This window comes from Pleurodeles waltl, chromosome 4_1, assembly GCF_031143425.1.
Source record: "Pleurodeles waltl isolate 20211129_DDA chromosome 4_1, aPleWal1.hap1.20221129, whole genome shotgun sequence".
NCBI classification, from domain to species: Eukaryota; Metazoa; Chordata; class Amphibia; order Caudata; family Salamandridae; genus Pleurodeles; species Pleurodeles waltl.
The window spans coordinates 1,022,190,273-1,022,215,068 of NC_090442.1; the positions used below are offsets into that span (position 1 = coordinate 1,022,190,273).

Below are 24,796 nucleotides of genomic sequence, written 5' to 3' on the forward strand. Positions count from 1 at the left end.
TACTTTCTTCACCAACATAGTTCTACTGCAAGTCCTGTGAGACCTGTGCTTATGGCCTAACAAATGGCTTGTAGCTTCCTTGAATAATAGAACTGGTTTGCCAAAAGCAGGCTGTTCTGCCCCTTCCAAATGCAACCAATAAATTCAAGACATTTTTTCAGGACATAAGCAAAAACACGGGCTGCCTGGTAACAGATCAGATGGCCTTGATCTGTAGTATGCTCTGCTATCGAATTATCTTTGGGAAAAGGAAATTCTTAAGTGATCCAGTTGCCTTCGATCATACACTCTAGTGTGTTCTTGTGATCAGGTCAGGGAGTTAACAGATGTGCTGTGCAGTGCAGCAAGCTTGATCTACAGCACACAGTGACAGAATACATATTACATATTACGTATAACTTATAAGGTATATTCTTATATCGATATACCTTATAAGTTAAATAAAATGCAGACGAGGCATCTAACTTGCAAGCAATTATAGAACATCTTCCTGCCTCTTTCAGCCTTTTGTAATAATCATAACTTCTAGCAACATTTTGTACAAATTGTATCTCTTGTAATGGGACACTTTTTATTGTAAAGCGCTCTAAACCCTTTGAGTAATATTTGCTCTTTATACATCTTCTCAAATTTGCTTTAAAATGCCAATTTGCTCACTCTTTTCAACATTTTCCTGGAAGGAGAACCCCCAAACCTTACTTATGATGGTTGGGCTTGCTCACTTCATTCACTAGCTGCAAAACATTCATCCCCAACTTTTACACCCTACCACTTTCAAAGGTAACCAGCCGCCACTGCACTAGTCTGAAACCATCCTAGCCTCTATCAGTGTTCCTCGAAATATTTTAAAAAGAACAAAGTTACCAACAACTTAGAGTAGAACAATCTGTTACCCAACTAAAACCTAAAGTATCAAACAAACCAAAGAACTATGTCAAATACTACAGTGCAAAGTACAAACCTTTGTTAACATTCAAGGCCCACCATACCTAGAACCATAGAAAGAATACCACTCTAAAAAATCCCAATATTTCAACGAAACCTAAAATAAAACCATAGCTAAAAAAAAGTACCATACTAATTTACTTATAAATATTATTTCAATATTTATTTAGTAAAACGTGTATTTTAATAAAACTAAATAGTTAAACTGAAAAGTAAAAATTAATTAAATAAATATTAATAAAGAAAGTAATATATATTAAAAGAAAAGATAACACCTTTTCCTTATAAATTTAACACATATGACCTAATAGTTGTGAATATATATATAACTATAGTACAAAGCATTCTAAAAACCATTGCAATAATAGAAACAACAATAAAGCAAGTAAACAAATCCCATGGATGATTAATACATTTAAAAAAACGTACTGTTGTGTTACTGATGTCCTTGATACAGAATCCTTCAAAAACCTGAAAAGGGAATTAGAAACATTGCTCCATGAAAGCCAAAAAAGTGAAGGATATTCAAAATAATGTTGGTTAAAATAAAACCAATCTTATTTTCTTTAAAAAATGCATGCCAAAATAGGGAAATTCTTTGAGTCTCACAAAAAACCTGTAAAAACGCCAGATACACATCTCTTTGCTATGGCTAGTGCCACACATTGTCGACCTTCTTCCCAGGGCAGAGTTAATAACAGGTTATTAAGCTCCCCAAAAATTATTTTAAGGAGCACTATAGGGAGTTCAGTGAAGAAATACAGCAGTCTAGGAAGCACTAGCATCTTAGCTATTGCCACCTGCCCTAGTGGAGACAGAGGTAGCAAGCACCACAAGGGGAGGGATCCACATTCTGATCGAACTGCTCAATCCACATTTCCCTCTTTGAGGGCCTGATCAGTGGGGTATATTTGGACACCTAGATATTTAAACTATCGTAGCACCATTTGAGTCGGTGTTCTGGAGAAACGTCTCCGTGGGGTTCTAGGGTCAGAGAGAGAGGAAACAAGCAAGATTTGGGTCTTTTTACTCAGAGCCTTGAGACAGCCCCGAAATCGACCAGTAATTGCATCAGGTCTGGTAGAGAGGCCCCAACATTGCACAGATAAACTAATGCGTCATCTGCATAGAGGTATATATGATAGATGTTGAGTTTTTGGGTCCTCTAGTCCTGCACCCACAGTCGCAGGCAACATGCAAGTAGCTCCATGGCGATCGCAAAGCGCAATGGCGACAGTGGGCATCCTGGCCTAGTGCCTCTGAGGACTGGGAAGCTGTCCAATATCAATTGACCCATTCGCACTCTAGCCATTGAGTTTGAATACAAGGTACTAACCCATAAACCACGCCTTAAACCCCATATGTTGCAGTGTTGTCAGTAAGAATTCCTAACTCAGGGTATCGATGGCTTTCTTGATGTCGAGAGAAACTGCAACCCTATCATATGCCTCCGGGTGCGTGTCATGTATAATCTGTAAAAAGCTGGTGTGTATTGAGGAAAGTACTATGACCTGGTATAAATTCAGATTGCTTGTAGAGGATCAGTGCACCAATCAATGAGAGCAGCCTGTTCGTGAGTAACCTTCCTAGCACCTTGCAGTCTAGGTTCAGGAGGGACAGATGGCAGAATGACTGTACATCTAAGGGATCATACCCCGGTTTAGGGAGGACCACTATGAGTGCCTCTCATTGCGAGTCCGGGAGCTGGCCAGGCGATCTGACTTTATTAAATACCTCCAAGAGGGGCTGGGTGAGCAGGACAGAAAATGTGGCATAGTAGTGAACAGGCAGCCCGGAGTCTTATTCCTAGTTATTTGAGCTATGGCCATCCTACCTCTTCCAGCCAAATGGGTTCCTCCAAATCAGCTTTCTGGAGTGGCGACAAGCCAGGTAATGGGAGTCCAGTCATGAAACCTTGTAACAGGTCAGGGGTGGGGCACCACAGCTCCATAAAGGGTGCAATAGTACAGTAGTTGAGGAATGCGTCATTGATATCAGCCTGCGGAGAGGCCAATGAGCCATCGTCTTGTATGATAGCTCCAACTGGGGCTTGCTGCTGGTCCTCGTTGTCCAACAATACCAGTAATCTGTCTTCCTGGTCACCCTCTGTGTACAGCATAGTCAGTCTGTGTTTGTAGTCATGTCAACCCTTCTCGTCTCCACCACCCTATATTGTGTACATATGTGGCTAAGAAGCTCGATCCCCATCTCTCGGGCAGCTACTGCTTTCTCCAATAGACACAGTTCCCTTTCTGTTATTAATAGTTTGCTGTGTAGTGCTCGTCGGATCCCACAAGTGGCAGTCATGCAAAGTCCCCATACCACCAACTTGTGTGTGTTCCATTCTGTAGCCCTGAGTGGGGTGGACTCCTTGTTTAGATCAAAGTATTGAGTGATGCATGTGGAGAGGCCTTTGAAAGGGGGATTCCGAAGGTGTTTCTGTTTGCAGGTGCCAGGTAGGAATTCGCACATGCGGTCTGTCCCATTGGAAGACCACTTACAGTGGGCTGTCGTCCAGGCCAGGCGTGCAGGCCAGGTTCTCAGACTGGGTGACTAGTGGACCCAGTTGGTCGGTGCAGAGAACCAGATCGAGTCTGCTGTGGTGATCGTGAACTGGGGAATAGAATGAATATTCATGGTCTGTCAGATGACCCAGTTGGCGCATATCATGCAGGCGTCTCTGAGTTAGCCAGTTCTGGTAGTGCTGCGCTATCCGAGCACCCACAGCACCCCCCAAGGGGGGAGTAGAGCGATCCTAGATTACCTCCCGAACATAACTGAAAATTCCCACCCCCAAAGGCCTGGCACAGAAGAGCACAGGTTTTTAGCATTTAAAAAAAATCTCCATGAGTGTCAGCTGCCCCCTCATCTAGGTTGCCTTCGAGTGCCACGTGTCTAACCCCTGCATCTGCACAATGATGTTCCACAACGAATGGGACCACAGATGCGATCAATGTAGTGTGTCTCTATAGTGTATGCACCAGATGTCGGGTCATGTGTGCAATACAATTTGTATCTCATGTTTGCAATAGTTCACAAGTAGGTAATGCATTATTCCCTCTCTCCTGTACGCACCCCACTGGATACTGTATATTTGCAATGGCTTCATATAGACAAACCTAAGACAACAAACATAACACAACAATTGTGTTCCCCCAGTTGACATTTGAGTCCACAGCCAATCGCCCCTTAACAGAAACCTTAATGTGATCAAGGTGTAAAACAGGTGAACATATCCACTTTGGAGTCTCTCTGTGGAGTATGGAAGATCTACTGTCCGCCTTTCCTCTAGATTGGGCCCAAAACTGAGGAATCAGCATCCAGCCTCCGAAGATTTACAGCTTACCTTCGGTAAGTTCAGGCATGTTGGCAATCCTGTTGCACCAGTTTGTTCATGCTGAAGCCTGCAATACCTGTGTTAAAAGTCATCTGCAGACCGTGGGGTGACTTTCGGGCCATGGTAGACGCTAGCTATCGATGAGACAGAGCCACCTGTGTCCGATCCCGACTCTAATGGGTGCTCAGAGCGTAGAAGAGCGAAAGCGTTTGTGCTGTGTTGTCACTACCTGTGCCTGTTCCTCCGCCACTTGGTTCCTGGATAGCTTTGTCCTGATGGGTCTTTGCTTGCATCCCTGAGGCCTAGGCACCAACCATTCCCCAGCAATGGACTCCTGAGGTGTGTCCTCTACAAGTCCTTTAGTATGCGGACAGGCCCACACATTCTCCGGTGAGGGGAAGATACAGATCTTCTCTCCATCGACCACTCTGAGTTTTGCCAGGAAAAGAAGCGCATACTTAAGGCCCAATTCACAGAGGCATTGTTTGACTTTAGAGTAGTAGCTACGAAGTCGCTGCACTTCCATCATAAAATCAGGGTACGCCATAATCACTGCAATTTTGTATTGCCAGGGGTCCTTAGCACAGAACTGCTGTAGCAACAAGTCCTGGTCCTAGTAGTTAAGAAGTCGGGGTATGATGGTACGTGGTGGAGCACGGGGTGGTCTACCCCGGATCCGATGTCCAATTTCTATGGAAAATAATTTCTGCACTTTATCTGCGAGTAATGTCGTCATGAGCCAGTTTTAGAAGAATAGCTGTATAGTGTGGCCCTCGGAGCATTCGATAATCCCAGTAAGCAGATGCTGTTGCACTTAGAGCAGCCCTCTGCATCCTCTACTCTGTGGTATAGGCTGGCCACTTCCTCCCCCATGTTCTTCAGCTGCACCTGTAGCTCCTGTGCTGTAGGTCTCATTGTGGTGAGGGCGGACTCTGTTTCATCGACCCCATCAGCCAGCTTGTGGAGGTCAGCCCTCAGTAAATTCACATCCATGGAGACTGTGTCAAACCAGGCCTCCAGAGAAATTTTAATGTCTAAGATGGCCTGCAACGGGTTCAAAGAGTTGCTTCCAGCCGGTGCAGAGTGTCCAGGGTCCGATCTGTGTGAGCAGAGGAAGTCAACAGATAGCCGGTATTGTTGAGACAATGATTTGGTGGCTTTAGGTTTCAACCTTTATTATGGCCATACAGAGCAGCACCAGAGGCAATGTGGAGAGGGTGGTACTAACAGACAGCCACCAGGTGCGCCTGGGACACTCGTTTGCAGGTCTGCTAGGTGACAGCAGTTGGTGGTCCGCCCGTGAACTAACCAGAACGTGTGTTGTAGATGTTATCAGGTGTGGTCAAAGCCAATAAGTTCCCTTTTCATATTAGGACACCTGAATCCCCGGGCATAGCGGTCAGTGCGCAAGACTCGGAACACGGCACTAAGAACCACAATCCAGGTGCCGGAGGGTGAGCCAAGGCATCAGGGGCGAAGTAATCTCTAACGCTGTGCACTTGGCGCATATTCCAAGGCTCCATTATTTGACAAAGTCACTGTGCATTGCGCATCCCCACTGTTTGGAAAAAAATAAGAACTCAGGTCTGTAGTCCAGCGGTGTCACTCTAGGGAACAATAATCATGGGATCTGTGCTAGTTAATGGTGCCAAGCCGTGGCTAATATAGGGACTGTACCCTAAGCATTGCAAGCTTTGGAGACGCCCGCAATGATAAATGTCCTTTGCATTGCCCCTGTTTGCAGTGTCTTGTGTTGTAGGCTATTAGGGACCCCCAAGTATGGAAACCAGCACTCACTCTGCCCCCTACATTAGTGAATTTCCGAGAGGCCTCAACACTGGTAATTGAAGCTTCACCCTGCCAATGAACCAGTTTAGTGGAACCACAGTCAGCAATACAGCAGACGTGCCCTCCACAATCAAAGATAAAGTGTGGATCAGGAAGCTGGGGCCACGGCAGGGCAGAAGCAGGGATCACGGGCCTTAGCTCGCAAAGGCAAGAGGTACAGAGGCAGCTGGTACTGACACCTTCAACTTGCCTCCAAGTCATAAGCAACACGCACCAGCGGATGTCGCTGCATCTCTCACCCCTCGTTGATTTGCCGGTTGGCAACTCACCACTCGTGCGGGCAGCGTGGACGCCACAGGGCCGCTCCAGCACAGCAGAAGTGCTCCGCTCACTTGTCTCAGTCCTCAGTCTCCTGGGGCCACCAGGATGATTTGCCGGAGCTCCTGTCTCTCACGGCGGCAGGGTCAAAGCAGACACAGCGGGTCCAGGATGTCAGGTGACCGGGGCACCTCTCCTCAGCGCCAATTCGGGCATGGATGCAAATCAGTCTTGACCCTGTTCCCCTTGGGAACAGTCCAGCCCGAACTGCTAGGCCAGGTCCTCCCTGGACAGGAAACAAGCATCCTGGGACCAATTTCTGCGTATCACCCTTCATCAGCCAGGCTAGCTTGACTCCAGTGACTCAGCGAGCAAGGGACCCACGTCTCGGCATACCCCTGCCACTTAGGGCGCACAAAGCAACATCAGACGTGGGTCCCGTGCTCACTGTGCCACTGGATTCAAGCTAACCTGGCTGATGAAGGGTGATACCCTGAAACTGGTCCCAGATGCTTGTTTCCGGTCCAGGGAGGGCCTGGCTTTAGGTTTCAACCTTTATTATGGCCATACAGAGCAGCACCAGAGGCAATGTGGAGAGGGTGGTACTAACAGACAGCCACCAGGTGCGCCTGGGACACTCGTTTGCAGGTCTGCTAGGTGACAGCAGTTGGTGGTCCGCCCGTGAACTAACCAGAACGTGTGTTGTAGATGTTATCAGGTGTGGTCAAAGCCAATAAGTTCCCTTTTCATATTAGGACACCTGAATCCCCGGGCATAGCGTTCAGTGCGCAAGACTCGGAGCACGGCACTAAGAACCACAATCCAGGTGCCGGAGGGTGAGCCAAGGCATCAGGGGCGAAGTAATCTCTAACGCTGTGCACTTGGCGCATATTCCAAGGCTCCATTATTTGACAAAGTCACTGTGCATTGCGCATCCCCACTGTTTGGAAAAAAATAAGAACTCAGGTTTGTAGTCCAGCGGTGTCACTCTAGGGAACAATAATCATGGGATCTGTGCTAGTTAATGGTGCCAAGCCGTGGCTAATATAGGGACTGTACCCTAAGCATTGCAAGCTTTGGAGACGCCCGCAATGATAAATGTCCTTTGCATTGCCCCTGTTTGCAGTGTCTTGTGTTGTAGGCTATTAGGGACCCCCAAGTATGGAAACCAGCACTCACTCTGCCCCCTACATTAGTGAATTTCCGAGAGGCCTCAACACTGGTAATTGAAGCTTCACCCTGCCAATGAACCAGTTTAGTGGAACCACAGTCAGCAATACAGCAGACGTGCCCTCCACAATCAAAGATAAAGTGTGGATCAGGAAGCTGGGGCCACGGCAGGGCAGAAGCAGGGATCACGGGCCTTAGCTCGCAAAGGCAAGAGGTACAGAGGCAGCTGGTACTGACACCTTCAACTTGCCTCCAAGTCATAAGCAACACGCACCAGCGGATGTCGCCGCATCTCTCACCCCTCGTTGATTTGCCGGTTGGCAACTCACCACTCGTGCGGGCAGCGTGGACGCCACAGGGCCGCTCCAGCACAGCAGAAGTGCTCCGCTCACTTGTCTCAGTCCTCAGTCTCCTGGGGCCACCAGGATGATATGCCGGAGCTCCTGTCTCTCACGGCGGCAGGGTCAAAGCAGACACAGCGGGTCCAGGATGTCAGGTGACCGGGGCACCTCTCCTCAGCGCCAATTCGGGCATGGATGCAAATCAGTCTTCACCCTGTTCCCCATGGGAACAGTCCAGCCCGAACTGCTAGGCCAGGTCCTCCCTGGACAGGAAACAAGCATCCTGGGACCAATTTCTGTGTATCACCCTTCATCAGCCAGGCTAGCTTGACTCCAGTGACTCAGCGAGCAAGGGACCCATGTCTCGGCATACCCCTTCCACTTAGGGCGCACAAAGCAACATCAGACGTGGGTCCCGTGCTCACTGTGCCACTGGATTCAAGCTAACCTGGCTGATGAAGGGTGATACCCTGAAACTGGTCCCAGATGCTTGTTTCCGGTCCAGGGAGGACCTGGCAGTTCGGGCTGGACTGTTCCCACGAGGAACAGGGTCAAGACTGATTTGCATATGGCTGGGTCCAAAGTGGGGTGACATGGTGAGAAAAAGAATGATGGATTAAACCCAGATCTGTGACTGGGGGTGAGTGTTTGCATTGTTCAGCACTCCGTCCATCATCGTTTTGTGTTGCTAAAGTTGCCCTAAGTGGGAAGGGTATGCCCAGAAGTGGGTCCCGTGCTCACTGTGCCACTGAATTCAAGTTAGCCTGAATGATGAAGGGTGATACCCTGAAAATGGTCCCAGGATGCTTGTTTCTGGTCCAGGGAGGACCTGGCCTGGCAGTTTGGGCTGGACTGTTCCCATGAGGAACAAGGTCAAGACTGATTTGCATATGGCTGGGTCCAAACTGGGGTGGCATGGTGAGCAAAAGAAGGATGGATTAAACCCATATCTGTGACTGAGGGTGAGTGTTTGCATTGTTCAACACTCCGTCCATCATCCTTTTGTTTTGCTAAAGTTGCCCTAAGTGGGAAGGGTATGTCCAGACGTGGGTTCCGTGCTCACTGTGCCACTAGATTCAAGCTAGCCTGGTTGATGAAGGGTGCTATCCTGAAACTGATTCTAGGATGCTTGTTTCCAGTCCAGGGAGGACCTGGCTTGGCAGTTCGGGCTGGACTGTTCCCACGAGGAACAGGGTCAAGACTGATTTGCATATGGCTGGGTCCAAACTGGGGTGGCATGGTGAGCAAAAGAATGATGGATTAAACCCAGATCTGTGACTGGGGGTGAGTGTTTGCATTGTTCAGTACTCTGTCCATCATCCTTTTGTGTTGCTAAATATGCCTTATGATATTACTTAGCTATACGGTCCACCCCTTTCAACCTTGGACTCCATTACACTTTTGCCATACCGCCCCGTCACAAGTAACACATGACAAGCAAAACCCCAAGTTGTTCAAGTGCATATGTATTTTTCTTATTACTGTCTCTGTTCAACAGGTGATACAATAACTGATTCCGGTGCTTTGATCAGTGTAAAAAGAAAAGAAACTCTAAACCTGAACAGTCCAGGGAACGCAGAGGGGAGAGGAGTCTATTCTTGCCTTAGTGGAGGTGAGGAAAAAGGATTGTAGTTTAAATGTGGCACCCTTAAAACCACAATAGGGTGCCACATGAAACAATCAACTGGCACCATCAGCACTACTGAGTGGTTTGAGCTACAGAAATCCACGGAAAGGGAATCATGGTTCCCTTTCAACAGATTCTGAAATAGTTGCTTTCTTTGTAACTTTATAAATAAGAGTCTGCAGTGTTTGAATATATGCTGACTTTATATGGAAGGAAATGTTTTTGAACTATCACACCATTTTTTAGATTTTATTTTAATCACTTGTTTTGCAGTGTCTCCAAATCTCAGTACACGCGTTTGTTTGAAAAAAGAAGAGGAGCCTATTTCAATATTCATTGATCATCTTGGTGAGAAGGTCGGACAAACCAGCAAAAGCCTGGACATAGGTAAGCTACAGAAGCTTCTGCCTTTTTTGTGCTATTGGCTGATGGCAATTGCTGACCCCTATCAGAACCCATTCGGGGCCCATAGGTTAAACAGGGGTTAGTGGTCCACAATCTTGGGGGCTGAGGCCTTTTAGCATTCATCTCTTAGAGACTGACCTAGTATGGCACCTCAAACAGGGCACAAAATACACCCTTTGTGCCCTTGACTCTCAGGGTAGCGAGGGTGAGTAGTCACTAGCCTCTGTGGGAAATTGTATAGGGGTAGAGACTTAAAACCCAAACAGTCAAACAGACACAATAAGGACTGCCCAGACCTATGTTTTTATTTGCAAAATGAGAAGTACTTTAAGCATACACCAAAAAATATTACTACACATAGAAACTGTTAGTCAGACCTAAGATGGATGTTACCAGATTCTAAACAAACCAAATTGTTCATGAATAAATCTAGGACAGGTGCAAACTCACTGTAAGATGGTGCAGTGGATGGTAACTGGAGCACAGGAGAACAGCCCTGCTCATAGTCCCCATTAGTGCGGACTGGCAGCACCACACCTGCCTCCTCTTATTCCTCCAGACAAGAGTAGCGCAGGTTTGGTGGCATCCCAAGATACTTTGTCTTCAGGAATCCAGCCACCAGGCTGATCTTGGGTCTTTGGTTGCTAGGCTCTATGTTAAAGCAGAGTCCATATCTGTTCTAAAGCATGAGGCAAATGGCAAGCGTTGTGGTCGCTGATATGTACTGAGATCACAGAATTATTCAGCTCACTTGGCCTGTTATGAAAACTTGTAGGACACTGGGAAACCCTATGTAGTCCTGGGTTGACACCCATTACACTCCACAGATGGGTCTACTTCTTCTGGTCTGGGTCACACTCTGGACACAGTGACTAGGTTTCACCTTCTATGGCAGTTTCTTCCTGTACGATCCAGCACTCTTTCCCCTTTCTTAGCTGGTCATGCCATGGGCAGACTCGCAGCTCTCCAGCAATATGCGCAGACTTCAGGTAAGGTCCCTACAGGTTTTGGAGATACTAGCCCTGGATCTCAGCAGTACTTCTAGTTCTCTTTGGAGTACTCCCCCCTTTGATCAGTAAAGAACTAGGGACATTATCCAAGTGGGATAATTTGGTTCCCATTTTTATAGAGGTTTCAAACAGGGAATGTTGATCTCTTTGTCAGTACTTAGGAACCAATTTGAAGCGTCCTTTTCATTGTTTGTTTTAGAGCAACCACAGTCATTTTCAAAGGTGATGACTTTCCCAGCAGGTAGCCTCATGCTCACAGACAATATGGAGTCCTGCTAGCAGTCACCCATCATAGAGTGCTCATGGTGATGTCAGTGCATGGTCTGGGCATCACATTCAAAAGTAACTTTATATTTGTGGGGCATGTAGGCACCGCCCTTATCTCTGAACAGAAATAGGTCAGTCATCCTGCGAATCATAAAAAATGATGAGCCTTTACAGACTACAGAGCTAGGCTCTGGGTCTCAGAACCATAATGAAAAGTCTATTCCTTGGCGCACACTCATAATTGTGGTGTGTGCTGGATTACTCCTGGCGGAGGTGGAAGCCTCTAATACCATAGAGGGGGCATTGCTGTCCCATGAATCGTCTCACTCACCATAGCATCTACAGATGATTCAGGGTTATTAGAGTGCTTGAAACAGGAAGTGAGTGTTTCAGTGTTTCTCATCTCTAAAGCTTGCCAGTGATTTAGAGTTACAGCAGTGCTGGATCTTGGCAGTGTCGCCGGTCGGCCCTCGTTTCGGACCACGACCCGATCCTTGAACATAGCGAGAAGTGCCATGGGGGCACAACGATGAAAGGAACACCTATGGTGTTCGCTGGGGCACTGATGACAGCAGCCTCATCGAGGATGCAGATGACTACCGGGGTGGGGCCTTATGGCGTGAACCTCACTGGAAGAGGAGAAAGTAGGAGGCAGCAGGGAAGAAGAGAGAGACGCGAGCGTCTCAAACAAATCGCGAAAAGGAACAACCGGGACCCTCTCAGGAGAGGAAGACATGGGACCCGATTATCGGCAGACTAGAGAGCACCCAATTGAAGAAGAGCCTGAAAAACCGTCACCGGAGCAGAAGCATGGACCAAGTAAATGTGTTCTCCGTCGTCTTTGTTCTTCGCTGTCTTTTTGCAACACACTATTTTGTTTTAATTTTACACATGTTTCAGTGTTATCCCTGGACATGCCGTGTGCTTTGAAACTTTTAACAGAGGCATACAGATTTCACTCTTTCTGCCATCTTTATTGATGCTTTATTTACTTGCACCCATGACTGTGTACTACTCTACCCTACACCACTCTGTACCACTTCCCTCTACACCCCTCCACCCTACTCCATTCTACTCTGTGCCACTGTATTCTACTCTATGTTAGGCCACTCTACTGTATGCCACTCCACTCTATACCACTCCATTCTACTCCACTCTACTATACTCCATTCTACACCACTCCACTCTATGCCCCTCCGCTCTACTCTGTGCCATTCCACTCTACACTACTCTAGTCTATGTCACTCCATGCCACTCCACTCCACATAATACTACTCTACTCCACTCTACTCTGTCACTCCACACCACACCACTCTGCTCTACACCACCCTATTCCATGTCACTCTACACTACTCCACACAGAGCCACTCTATACCACTCACTGCCACTCCACACACTCTACTCCACTCTACTCTATGCTACTCTTCTCCATTTCACTCCACCCCACTCTACTCCACACAGTGCCACTCTACTGCACTCCACTCTACAACACTCCCCTCTACATCACCCCACCCTACTGCACTCTGCGTCACTCCACTCTATCCCACTCCATTATACACCACTCAACTCTACCCCATTCTATGCCATTCCACTCTATTCTATGCAGCTCCCTTCCACACAGTGCCACTCTACAGCACTCAACACCACTCCACTCTAGACCACTCCATTCCACTCCATTCCACTCCACTCCACTCCACCCCACTCCACTGTACGCTACTCCATTCTACGCCACTCTACTCCACCCTACTCCATGACACTGTACCCTATGCCACTTTACTGTACTGTACTCCATTCTATGCCACTCTAACCTACACCACTTTACTCTGCTCTGTTCCACTTCGCTACATGCCACTCCCCACACATCATTCTACACTACTTTCCTCTATGCTCCTCTCCTCTATGCCACTTTTCTCTACGTCACTCTACCATATGCCATGCCGCTAACTTTTACCCATGCTGAACAGTAGTCACTCTGCTGTACAACAGGGCTAAAACACATTGTCAAAGCAAATAGCTCTCAATAGGTTAGACCGATTGGTTTTGCCAATGCTTGTTATTACAGTGCTACAGCTGGTCAGGGAGTGACTCTTTAATGGCAAGTTTGTAGTTACTTTTCAGGTTTGATCATTAGAATTCTTCTGCCTAATGTTCTTGTTATCAGTTTTGAGCAGTCTATTAGATTGTTTCGTAAAGCAGTTCCACTCACTGACTTTTTTTCCTATTTTCTGTATTCTCTGCATGAAGAAATACATTGTCTGTTAGTGCTTGACAAGGGCTTCTTGTGCGTTGCGCTAGACACACCTCTGATATTTTATTAGTGCTTAATTGTCAACTGCAATCAACCTGTGTTGTATGTTGAGGTAAACCAGGGGTCTCTGTTGTCTAGCAGAACTTGTTGTGCTGGTCCCCTATAAAAAGCAAGCTTGATACTTCAGTTCACATCTTTTTGTGATCAGACCATTCATTGCATGCAGATTCCTAACAGTATTCTTTTCAGGCTTTTCAGATTGCCATTATCATGCCTCAGCCCTCGCTAGCTCTTCCGTTCTGTTTAGGTCTCCCATAAGACAGTGCATGTGCTGTCTGTTGCAAGACATATTGTTAGCTTACAGTGATCTTTGCCTACCATTGGTTGGCTGTATTGTCACTTTCAGGTGCTCGCTTTTTATTAGTAAGCTTCCATGGGCTTTCCTTCCTCTTCTGGTGTATGTCCCGCCTCTGTAGTACTGACCCATTATTTGTGTTCTTCCACTGTTCCCGTTTCAGGCTCTAACTTTTTCTTTTTCGTTAAGCACTCTATGAGAGTGCATGTGTTTCTGAGCTGTCTTCCTCATGTAATTGTGTTCCTTCATCTCGCCTGTGTGTTTCTCTCGTTGCCCTCACTTCCTCAGTTAGTGTTCTTGCAGTTTCTCCCAAAGCACCCATCTTTGGTTGCCATTGTTTCTTCCCCATCGCCCTCCTCCAACCGTTCGTTATCTGTTTGCTTCCCCATCCTCACCTGCCCCCTGCCTCCGTTGCCATGTGCGTCCCAATCCTCAATTGCACACTCTCCACTGTCCATGTGTGTGTTACAGTACAGCATTACCTAGCCATTCTTGCTTCCAAAATCATTGCCAAAGCCAATTGATCTTATAGGCGAGACCTGTTATCTTTGCCTATGCTTGTTTACATTGTTTCTAAACAATTTATAATCTTAAAATATATCAGAAATGAGAGGGGCTGCGAATGGTTACAATATATATATATATATATATATATATATATATATATATATATATATATATATATATATATATATATATTATTGTTAATAATAATACGTATACTCATAATAATTATAATAATAACACGTTTTATAATTTATTAAAATTCCTGAAAAGTTAGAAAAAATAAGGAATATTAAAATAATCCATGACTCTTCGCAAAATTAACACTTAATGTGGCAGCTGTAGTATTATGGAGATGAATTAATTAACTTTCCTCTTTTCTCCAGAGACCTTCGCGATCTCGGAAATCAATAGCCAGTCGAACACCGAGGTTAAAGTGCCTCTAGGGGCGCCATGCTCCAGATCACCCTCTATTCTGAGCAGCCAACTTCTTGCTTTAACGCAGTCCCTGTATGCCGAAGACTCATCAATCTGTCCCCCTAACAGCGCAGAGACCTACAGGCCGCTGTATAAAGATGCAGTGGGCACGCACACCGAGCCCCGGACACTCTCTGCTCCGGCTGCCCCCAGATTGGGAACTGTTAACCAGTAACGGCCAGGCCGTGGCAGGGGAAGGAAGGCACCCCCTTTCACGACGGGGGAGATGCGAGCCTTGGTTCTAAGCACCACCCCGCACTACAGGCAGCTCTACCATACTGGGGCTGCATCAAACGCAGTCAAACGTGAACTCTGGCAACAGATCAGGCAGCGTGTGGCATCGGAGGGCATTGTAATGCGAACTGTAGGGCAGCTAAAGGTCAAATACCGACAGATGAGGCGACCTGTCATGCAGAAGCTGTCGCAGTACTGAAGTACTGTGCCCACCCCCACAGCTGGCTCACCCGTCTCATTGGGTCTCACAGACATGGAAAACCTGATTGCTTGTAGTGTTGTCCCAGAAACAATCGATGGGGTCTCAGACAGTGACGATCGTGGTAAGTGACAAGCACAATGTATGTCACTGTTCAGTATTTACACATAACACAGTGAGCAAGAAGCATGTGCATATCTGTGATGGAGTGAGTGTAAATACCCAGAGCTTGAGCGCATGGGTTGGGCTTTTTATTTGTCAGCTTCCGTGGACTTTCCTTCCTCTTCTGGTGTTTGTACCTCCCCTGTAGTACATACCCATGACTTGTGCCCTGCCTATATTTCTTTAGGTGCGATTGTGTGACTTAGGAGTCAGCAGAATAAGGGCAGCTCCACCTAATGCAAATAGGCATGGAAAATCAGCACTCTTAGGCCCATATTTATACTTTTTTAGCACCGCATTTGCGCCGCTTGTTAACGCAAAAGCAGCGCAAACTTACAAAATACAATTGTATTTTGTAAGTTTGTGCCGCTTTTGCGTCAAAAAATGTTGCAAATGTGGCGCTAAAAAGTATAAATATGGGCATATTTATACTCTGTTTTCGCTGGATTCCGGCATTTTTTTTTTTTTGGGACGCAAATTCGCCCCAAACTTAACTCCATATTTATACTTTGCTACTAGACCCGCCCAGCGCCAAAGTTATGGAGTTTGAGTCATTTTTTGGACGTGAAAACCTACTTTGCGCTAATTACATGCAAGGTACGCGTTCCCGTGCAAAAAATTACTCTAAGGCGCGTGCGCTTTATTTATCCTCCAGCGTCAAAATGACGCACAGGAGGAGGCGGGCCTTAAAACATGACGCCCAGCCGTATTTGCGCCATTTTTTAACGCTTGGGTCAGGGCAGGTATAAAGGGGCCTGTAGGCTCATTTCCATGGTGGGAGACCATGAAAGCAGTCCACAGGTGCCCTTCCCTGCATCCAGGGACACCCCCTGCCACCCTAGCCCACCCCTGGAGAACATCCATGGATGGGGGGACCCATCAATGGTGAGTGCAGGTAAGTATATATATATATTTTTTTATGTGGCATAGGGGGGCGTAACTTGGCCCCCCTACATGCCACTGTGCCCAGTGGCCATGGCCAGGGGACAGGATAAGAGCTAACAGCCCAAGGAATGCATTGACCAGGTAAAATATTCGAGAGACCAAGGAAAGAATAATTTAGAAACTGCTGTTTGCAGTGCTGCATTTGGAGGCCTCCCTCCTAAGATATAGAGACTCCTTATGGGTATTATATACCTTATGATACACAACATGCGCACCTGTGGGATGATTATGACATGAAGCCCCCAGCTTTCTTTCCTCCTTTTCCTCCCCCCTCTTTTCTTCTCCCCGCTCTCTCCTTCCTCTTTCTCTTTTTTTCTGTTCTTTTTCCTCCTTTTTTTCATTTTGCTTTGCTTGTTCCCTTGGACTCCCTCCCGGCCCACCCATTTCCTCTCCCTTTCCCCTTCCTCCCCCTCCCTCCCCCTTCTTCTTTATTCTTTTCTCCCCCCCCCCACCCCCTTCTTTCCTCACCCCCTTCATTCCTCTCCCCTTTTCCTTCTTTTCCCCAATAAACCCCCCCTCACTCAGTCGTCCGAACCGGACGACTTTCTTCTGCACTACGGGACTCAATTTCCCAGAGTCCCGAGTGCACATTGGACGCGCCGCGCTTCCCGCGACGCGTCATCACAGGGCGCTCCCCGCGCGTGCGATCCGCACCGCGGGGGAAGCGCCCTGCTTCAGTACTTCGATTGCCGGCACGAACAACACCGCGGGCCTCGACATCACAGAGGTCCCGCGGGTTGAGCACCAACCGGCAGCGTTCCACGAGCAGTGGGGGCATTCTAGCATGTTACACCGGCGCAACCCCCGAGGGGGTGCGGCCGGAGTCGGGCGTGGCTCTCTATCTAGGACGCCCGATACATCTGACATTTTCCTAATTGGATCCCGCCCCGAGCTTCCTGCCGATTGGCTTTTGGTTCACATAAATTCCAGATCAGCCATGCAGTCAGTACCAGAGCGGCCTGGCTCCGGCACGTAGGTACCTCCCCCTGGTATTCCCTTTGGAGTGGTAAGTGTAGCCCCTTTGGGGCTTTTTTCCTGTTGTAATCCCTGTCTCCCCTCCCTGCTTTAGTCTTCTGTTCCCCTCCCCCCCCCCGCTCCCCCTGATTTCTTGTCTTTCTTACTTTCCTCTTTTTCTTTTTCTTTCCTTTAGTTGTTTTGCCTCCTTTCTGTTCTTTTCTCTCTCCCCGTTCTCCTTTCCATTGTTCTAAGCTTGGTTCCCCTGCTTGTCTACTCTCTCTATTTCCTTACACTTTTTTCCTTTAGGTCCTATACATCCCTCCTTTATTTCTTGATCCCCCCTTTTTTGTTCCTTGTTAAACCCTCTATCTCCTCAGAGTGTGACTACAAGGGAAAACCCCTCCCCGGCACTAGCCAGACCAGAGGCAGATTGCCCCCTACCCCGGGGTAAGTCACTTTTGCATGTGTTTGTGAGTGCCCTTCACAATTTTTTTCACATATTGCTGTGTGCTTTGCAGTGGTTTGCCACGGTTTTTTCACTCTGAATTAATAGTGGCTTATGTATTTATGTATTTATATCTACTACAGGCCTACCCTACCGTGAACTACCCGTTCAGGTAGGCCTTACATATATATTTTTTCCATTTGAGCACCCCACTTAAATGCGTGTGCTCCGACCCTGACGAATGCCCCTGACCTACCAGCACCTAGTGAGGGCAGAAACATGTTGGTCATCCATTTTTCTTTTTAGACTCCAAGAGACATTACTCTCCAACGAGCCTTTCCCCTTTAGTTTTAGTCTTACCAACATGCACCTTTATTAAAACTAGTAGTAGCTATGGGTGACATGCTCGGTAATTTTATTATTCACTCCTTCTGGATCAATGTAACTATCCAGTCAGCTTAATTTCAGCACTCCCTCTGGTTCTTTTAACCAAGAGGTTGAGTCCGCCCAAGTAGTACTATCTTACTTGGGTGGGGCTAGGTGGTCATATGATGAAGCAAGACACTATTATGTGTGTGAGACCACCTAGTCCGTAAGGGAAATCCCCCTTCCCCCTGCAGGACAACACAGCACCCCTTAGTTTGGACATTTTCCAAATATGACTTCCCCACCTGAGGATCCAAAGTGACCTTACTAATACCACTGAAAAAGGACTGACCTAGCCTTACCTTCAGTTCCTACTACCCCACACCATTAGTGATGATATGATTTCTTGAGGGAGGCGGTGTGGGCTAGCAACACTCCCAGTGCTCTCCTTTTGTGTACATATATGAAGCCCCCAGCTGACACTGACCCGGACCTCTATCCGGCTAAGTCCTCCCCTTCGGTTGACACTATTGTTTACCATAAGGGCCTGCAGAGGGCAGCTGCTTTCCACAATGTGAAAATGCATAAACAGGCAGAAGAGGATGACTTCCTCATTGAAGCATTAACCACCACTCTGACATCCATGCAGAATTTGCCAATATTAAGGAGGATGCTTAAACCATCTGATGATATTTTCAAAGAGCCGGTCAAGACGAGAGTCATACGGCTCGAGTGGACAAAAAGTTTAAAGCCTAACCCTCTGATCCTCCTAATATCAGGGGACAGCTGCCACCTGACACCTTAGTTAAGGCCAGGGAAAGGACAAATTCCCAGGGCTCCCCCTACCCCCAGCCTGAGAGTGTAAGAAAATAAAAGCAGCAAGGAAATACTTAGCAGCCCATTCTGCTGCTCACTGGTGTATCGCTAGATCAAAAGGGTTACTCTCCTAATATGACTGTGCCCACTAGGATGAGATGGAGGAGCTGTTGCAACACTTCCAGGAACAGTATAGAAACAGGGGCTAGGAGTTAGTATCAGAGGGTAAAGTTATATTTAATACTAACATTGTGTGCCCTAGATGCAGCAGACACAACTGCATATGGCATAAATACTCTTCAACACAGAGATGCCTGGGTGCTGGTTTAAATTTAATACTAGAGGTACAGCAGCACCTGGTCAACTTGCCCTTTGATTGCCAGCATCTGTTTGGCCCACAAGTTAACCAGGTTCTGGAAAAAATAAAAAAGGACACTGAAACAGCTGAAGCCATGGGTGTCTTACAGACACCATCTGTCCGCGGCTCCTTTTACGGCACACAATATCAGCAGCAGCAAACACCCTCTGGGGGATATTACAGGATAGGATATAAAAATAACAATTGAAGAGGCAGGGAAATGGTGCAGCCCTCAAGCAGTGCCTCCCTTAACCCCACTGACCATTTAACACGTCAGGGGAAGACTACAACGGTTTCTGTCCCGCTGGGCAGAGATCACCTCAGATCATTGTGTTCTCGGCATCACAGCAGTGCGGTCATGCCTTGAACTCATTCAAATGCCACCAAGCATTCACCAACCCCCTGCAGCACAAACTGCAGCATTAGCATCTCGAGGAAATGCATGCACTACTTTGCAAAGGGGCCATGGAACCCGTGCTGCTACAGCACCGTGGCAATGGCAACACTCCCAACACTTCGACATTCCCAAGAAGGACACGTCACTAAGTTTCATTCTCGACCTCAGACCCCTCAACATGTACATCCTGTCAGAACATTTCGACATGGAGTCACTCCAGGATGTAATTCCTCAACTACAGCAAAGCGACTTCATGGCTGCCTTCGACCTGAAGGACGCCTACTTCCATATTCTCATTCACCCAGCACATCGCTGGTTCCTTCGGTTTGTGGTAAGTGCTCAGTTTTATCAGTTCAAAGTGCTGCACTTTGGAGAGACCACAGCTCCCAAAGTCTTTACAAAGTGTCTTGCCATGGTGATGCACACCTCAGAAGAATTGGGATCCACATCTTCCCTTACTTAGACAATTGGCTGATCAAGAGCACAATGAAACAGCAGTGCCTAGCACGCACCCAAGCCACTGCACATCTCTTGCACATTCTAGGTTTTACCATCAATGCCACCAAATCTTATCTCCAATCCCTTTAGGTAAAGCCCTTTCTCTGGGCCATACTCTATTCATGCAAAGGGGAAAGCATACCCCAGTTCTGCAAGAGTACAAGTGCTCTAAGCTGTGATCCTGATTTTTCAGCCAGATCATCAGAAAACAGTCAGAAAGGTGATGTGGATGGTTCTCTCGTGCCATTGCTCTATGTGGTTCTTATTACATGTTTGGTTGCTTGATATGTTAGGAAATGTCCCGCTGTCATTGTTATGTTTCCGTAATATTCTTAAATGACATTAGAATGCCATCCTGACAAAAAATCACCTAATGAGTCAATTCCCACATCCCTCCACGGCATCAAATCATGTTTGCTAGCAATGTCTCGTATGCCTGGTGGGAGTGTCAAGAAGATCAATGGCGAGTATGGGGTGGTAGGTGTAGGGCCATGGTTGTACTGCCTCTGACACACTTGTTCCTTCATCATCAAACTCGATTCCTTGCGGGGTAAACAAGTGTGATCCGTTGACCAGGTATAAACACTCAGTACACCTAGTGGCGAGAGGACAGCAGCGCTTTAGGCGGTCGGTTGATCATCCACCCAGCACACAGGCCATTGTAACTGGGCTACTACATAGTATGATTCGAAATTAGGGGTGCCCATTCCCCCTGCAAGAAGTGGGCGCTGTGCTATTCCTTGGGCCACCCGTCGGCATTTCGTACCTCATATTAGGTGTGATAAAAGTTCATTCAATTCCCGGAATAAACTTTTGGGGAGTATTATCGGCAAGGCAGCAAAATAATACAGTAAGCGGAAAGAACTAACATTTTGGCAATCGCCACTCTTCCCACAGGGGACAGTGGTAATGAGCACCAGAAGAGTAAAGAGCCACTTATTGATCTCACCCCCTTCTTTAAGTTACCCTCCTCTAGTGCCTTATCAGTATGGTAAATCTGGACTCCTAGATATTTGAATGTATCATAACACCATTGTAACCAATATTCTGGGGAGGGGTCACTGTAGGGTTCCGAAGTGGGCGTCAGAGAGAATAGACAAGATTTGGGTCAAATGACCATAAAACCCGAAACAGCCCTGAAGTAATTCAGTAAGCATATCAGCTCTGGTAGTGAGGTCACAACGTCTCACAAGTAAACGAACACATCATCTGCGTATAGCAAGATAATGTGGTGTACATCAAGTTCTGTGATTCCCCATTCCCGCACTCACAATCGTAAGTGGCAAGCCAATGGCTCCATCGCAACTGTGAAGAGCAGGGAGTGGGCAACCATGTCTCCTCTCACTAAAGTCCATACTGTGTTGCATGGCTATTAAAAAGTCCCAGCATATGGTATTGAAGGCTTTTTCGATAGCATGATATACCGCAACCCTATTATACGCTTCTAGGGATAGGGCATAAATAATTCACAATAAACGCTGGATATTAGGGAAAGTACTGCGACCTGATATGATGCCCAATTGGTCCTGCGGGACCAAGGTCCCCACCACCGGGAGCAGCCTATTGGCTATTTTCTTACCTAGTATCTTACAGTCTAGGTTCAGTAAGGATAATGGACGATAGGACCATATGTCCAAAGGGTCATGTCCCGGGTTGGGCAGGACCACAAATAGTGCTGTGCGTTGCAAATCTGGTACAGGCCTCAAGAAAGGGCTTAGTTTAGCTCTTCCAGGAAGGGTTGAGCAAAATGTGTTGAAAAAGCCGCATAATATTCAATGGGCAACCCATCAATGCCCGGGATTTTGTTTCTAGCTATATGGGTGATAGCTAATTTAATTTCAGATAATTGAAGCAGCTCTTCCAGTTCCTATCTTTGCATTGGGGATAAATACTGCAACGCAATGTCAGAAGAACCTCTGTAGTAAATCTGGGTTAGATGGAGTAAGATCCCCAGAAAGTGTGCACTAATAGTCACGAAACACATTTATATCCGCTTGTGACGTGGCCAATGAGCCGTCGCCTTGTCAGATTGAACCAATCGGCGATTGCTGCTGTGTGTCCTTAAGTAGCCATGCCAGCAACCTGCCCGAGCGGTCGCCCTCTGCATGTTGTCTAGTAAGACGGTATTTGTAGTCATGCATACCCAGTCTCGTCTCTGTCTCTACATGTTATGCACGTAGTTTCCCAAGACGCTCGAGCCCAACACCCGTGGTAGCCACCTCTCTCTCTCTAAAGGTCACAGCACCACTTCCACTCTATGTAAGTCATCATGTGTGCGTCGGACCCCAATGTGGCAGTCAGTGAGTGTTCGAGCACCACCACTTTATGGGCATCCCATCCCGTGGCCCTGAACGGTATAGTCCTCATTTATTTTAAAGTATTGGAGTATTTTGGTGGATAATTCCTCCGTAAAGAAGACATCTAATAGTGCTTCTGTATGTAAGCGCCAAGTGGGAATGAGTGGTCGTGGTCTACCCCATTGCATGCTCACCTGTAATGGACAATGGTCCGAGAGTGTGCAGGCCAGATATTCTGACCTTGTGATCATATGCCATAGGGAGTCTGTGCATAGAATTAGGTCGAGTCTGGCATGAAGGTCATGGACCGGTGAATAAAAAGAGTACTTACTTTCCAGTGGGTAGTCCAGTCTCCACACATCATGGAGCCTACTTTGAGGCAACCACTGGTTGAAGTGTTGTGTCACCCTGATCCCAGCTGTGCCCTGTATTGTGGCCGTGGACGCGTCCAGATTAACATCAGGCACACAGTTAAAGTCTCTGTACCACAAACTCGGTATTGGGTCTATTGAATAACATGGGCGTGGGTTTGTCAAAAAGTGTGTGTAGGAGCATAAAGTCTTACAAGAGTTAGCTCCTCCACATCCAGGTGACCCTAAAAAATCACATATCTCCCCTCGGTGTCAACTTTATGCCATTCAACTGTGTAAGGAACCCCAGGTGCAATCCAGATGAGCACGCCCTGGTTCTACATCGAAGCTGATGTGCCATATACCTGTCCCCTCCATTTAATGCAGACTTTCTGCAGTTCGGCTGCAGTTAAGTGTGTCTCTTGAAAAACAGATATATGTGTGTGTCGACATTTGAGGTAGGCCTGGACATGATAATGTTTGGATGGGGTCGCCATACACCGGACGTTCCACGGTATCACATTATACTGTGAAGGGAACATTGCAGTGTGTGTTCCCCAAAATGATGTATAATCAAATGTGTGTCCTCTGTCGGGTCCAGGTGTATATCCTGCAGACATGAGCTACATGCACGATTTGTCAATATTACATCCCCGTCGTCCAGCTTCCCTCACCGCTCCCTTCCCCCCTCCCCCCGGGTCAGTTGACACAATAGTCTCCGGCCAAACTCCCCATTTGAACAACCAATAAAAAAACAAAAAAAGTGCACAAACATAAATTGTTCATTTCCGAATCACTTTGTGTTGTTTTTTTGTCTATTTTGTACTTGTTTTTTTGCTCCTGGTGTGGTGCTTGGCCCATATCAAAGGTTGCAGAGTTCAGTCCCGCCAACAATACAGCTTACCTTGGAGAGAGCCCAGGCCCAACAGCATTCATTTCCTGACCCCATCCATCTACCCCCTCAGTCGATATAGCCTACCTTATAGGTCGTCCACTGATGGTGAGGTGAGTTTTGGGCCTTGTACTATTCCTTTGGTTGAGGAGTATGAGCCACCCGAGTCCAATTCGGACTCCAATAAGTACTCAATACGCAGAAGGGAGAAGGAGTTTGCACTGTGTAGGGAAACCTCAGACACAGCCCGTTCCTGTTCTGCCACAGCTTGATCCTTGGTGGGTTTCGTCTAAAGTGTTCTGCGCTTACTTCGTTTGGTCTTGGGCGTCAGTCAACCTCCATCGCTTGAGCCTTCTGGCAGGTCGTGCATGAGCCCTTCAGCGTGGAGCCAGGTCCACACATCTTCTGATGCTGAGCATATATGGGCAGTTTCCCCATCAATCACTCTAAGTTGTGCAGGGAATAGTAGGGCATATTTAATTTCTAGCTCGCAGAGCCTTTGCTTGACTTTGGAGTAGGATCCCTACTGGCACAGAGCCTCCATTGTGTAGTTGGGGTATGCTGTGATTGTTGTGTTGCCATATTGCCAAGGGCCCTTAGCATGGAACCTTTGAAGTATCAGGGCAGAATCACGAGAATTGAGGAGGCGGGCTATGACGGGGAGTGGTGGGGCTCCCAATGGTGGGGGTCTGCCTGGTGTCCGATGCCCTCGCTCACAAGAGAAGAACCTCGGGATCTTGCCTTCCAGGACTGTTTTCCTTAGCCACTCCTTGAGGAACAGCTCCACTCTAGGCCCCTCTGTGCGTTCAGGAAAGCCTAAGAAGCGGATATTATTATGCCGGGATCGGCCTTCTGTGTCTTCCGCTCTGTGGTGAAGGTGGGCTACCTCCTCCTCCACCCTCATCAGTTTCTCTTGTAGATCTTACACTGCAGGCCACATTGTGGCCAGTGTAGATTCTGTGTCATATACTCTGTCCGTTAGTTTCCGATGCTCAGCTCGTAGCACGTTCACACTGAGAAAATATCAATTCGGGCCTCCAAAGACGTTTTTGTGTCCAAGATGGCCTGCAGTGTTTTGTCAAATTTAG

The 24,796-nt window shown here is 47.2% G+C and overlaps 1 protein-coding gene across 3 annotated transcripts in view; it reads left to right on the plus strand.

Annotated features, from left to right (window-relative positions):
* Positions 1-24,796, plus strand: part of LOC138288367 (zinc finger protein 862-like) — an 81,108-nt gene that overhangs the window by 50,620 nt on the left and 5,692 nt on the right. For 2 of the 3 annotated variants that reach the window (XR_011202379.1, XR_011202380.1), the window contains 2 exons: positions 9,800-9,913; positions 14,702-15,349. Coding sequence is in view for 1 of the 3 variants with exons in the window: in XM_069229928.1 (XP_069086029.1) it covers positions 9,800-9,913 (114 nt within the window). In the remaining 2 variants the exon portion in view is untranslated. The remainder of the gene's footprint in view (positions 1-9,799; positions 9,914-14,701; positions 15,350-24,796) is intronic. The other variant, XM_069229928.1, reaches the window with a different exon arrangement.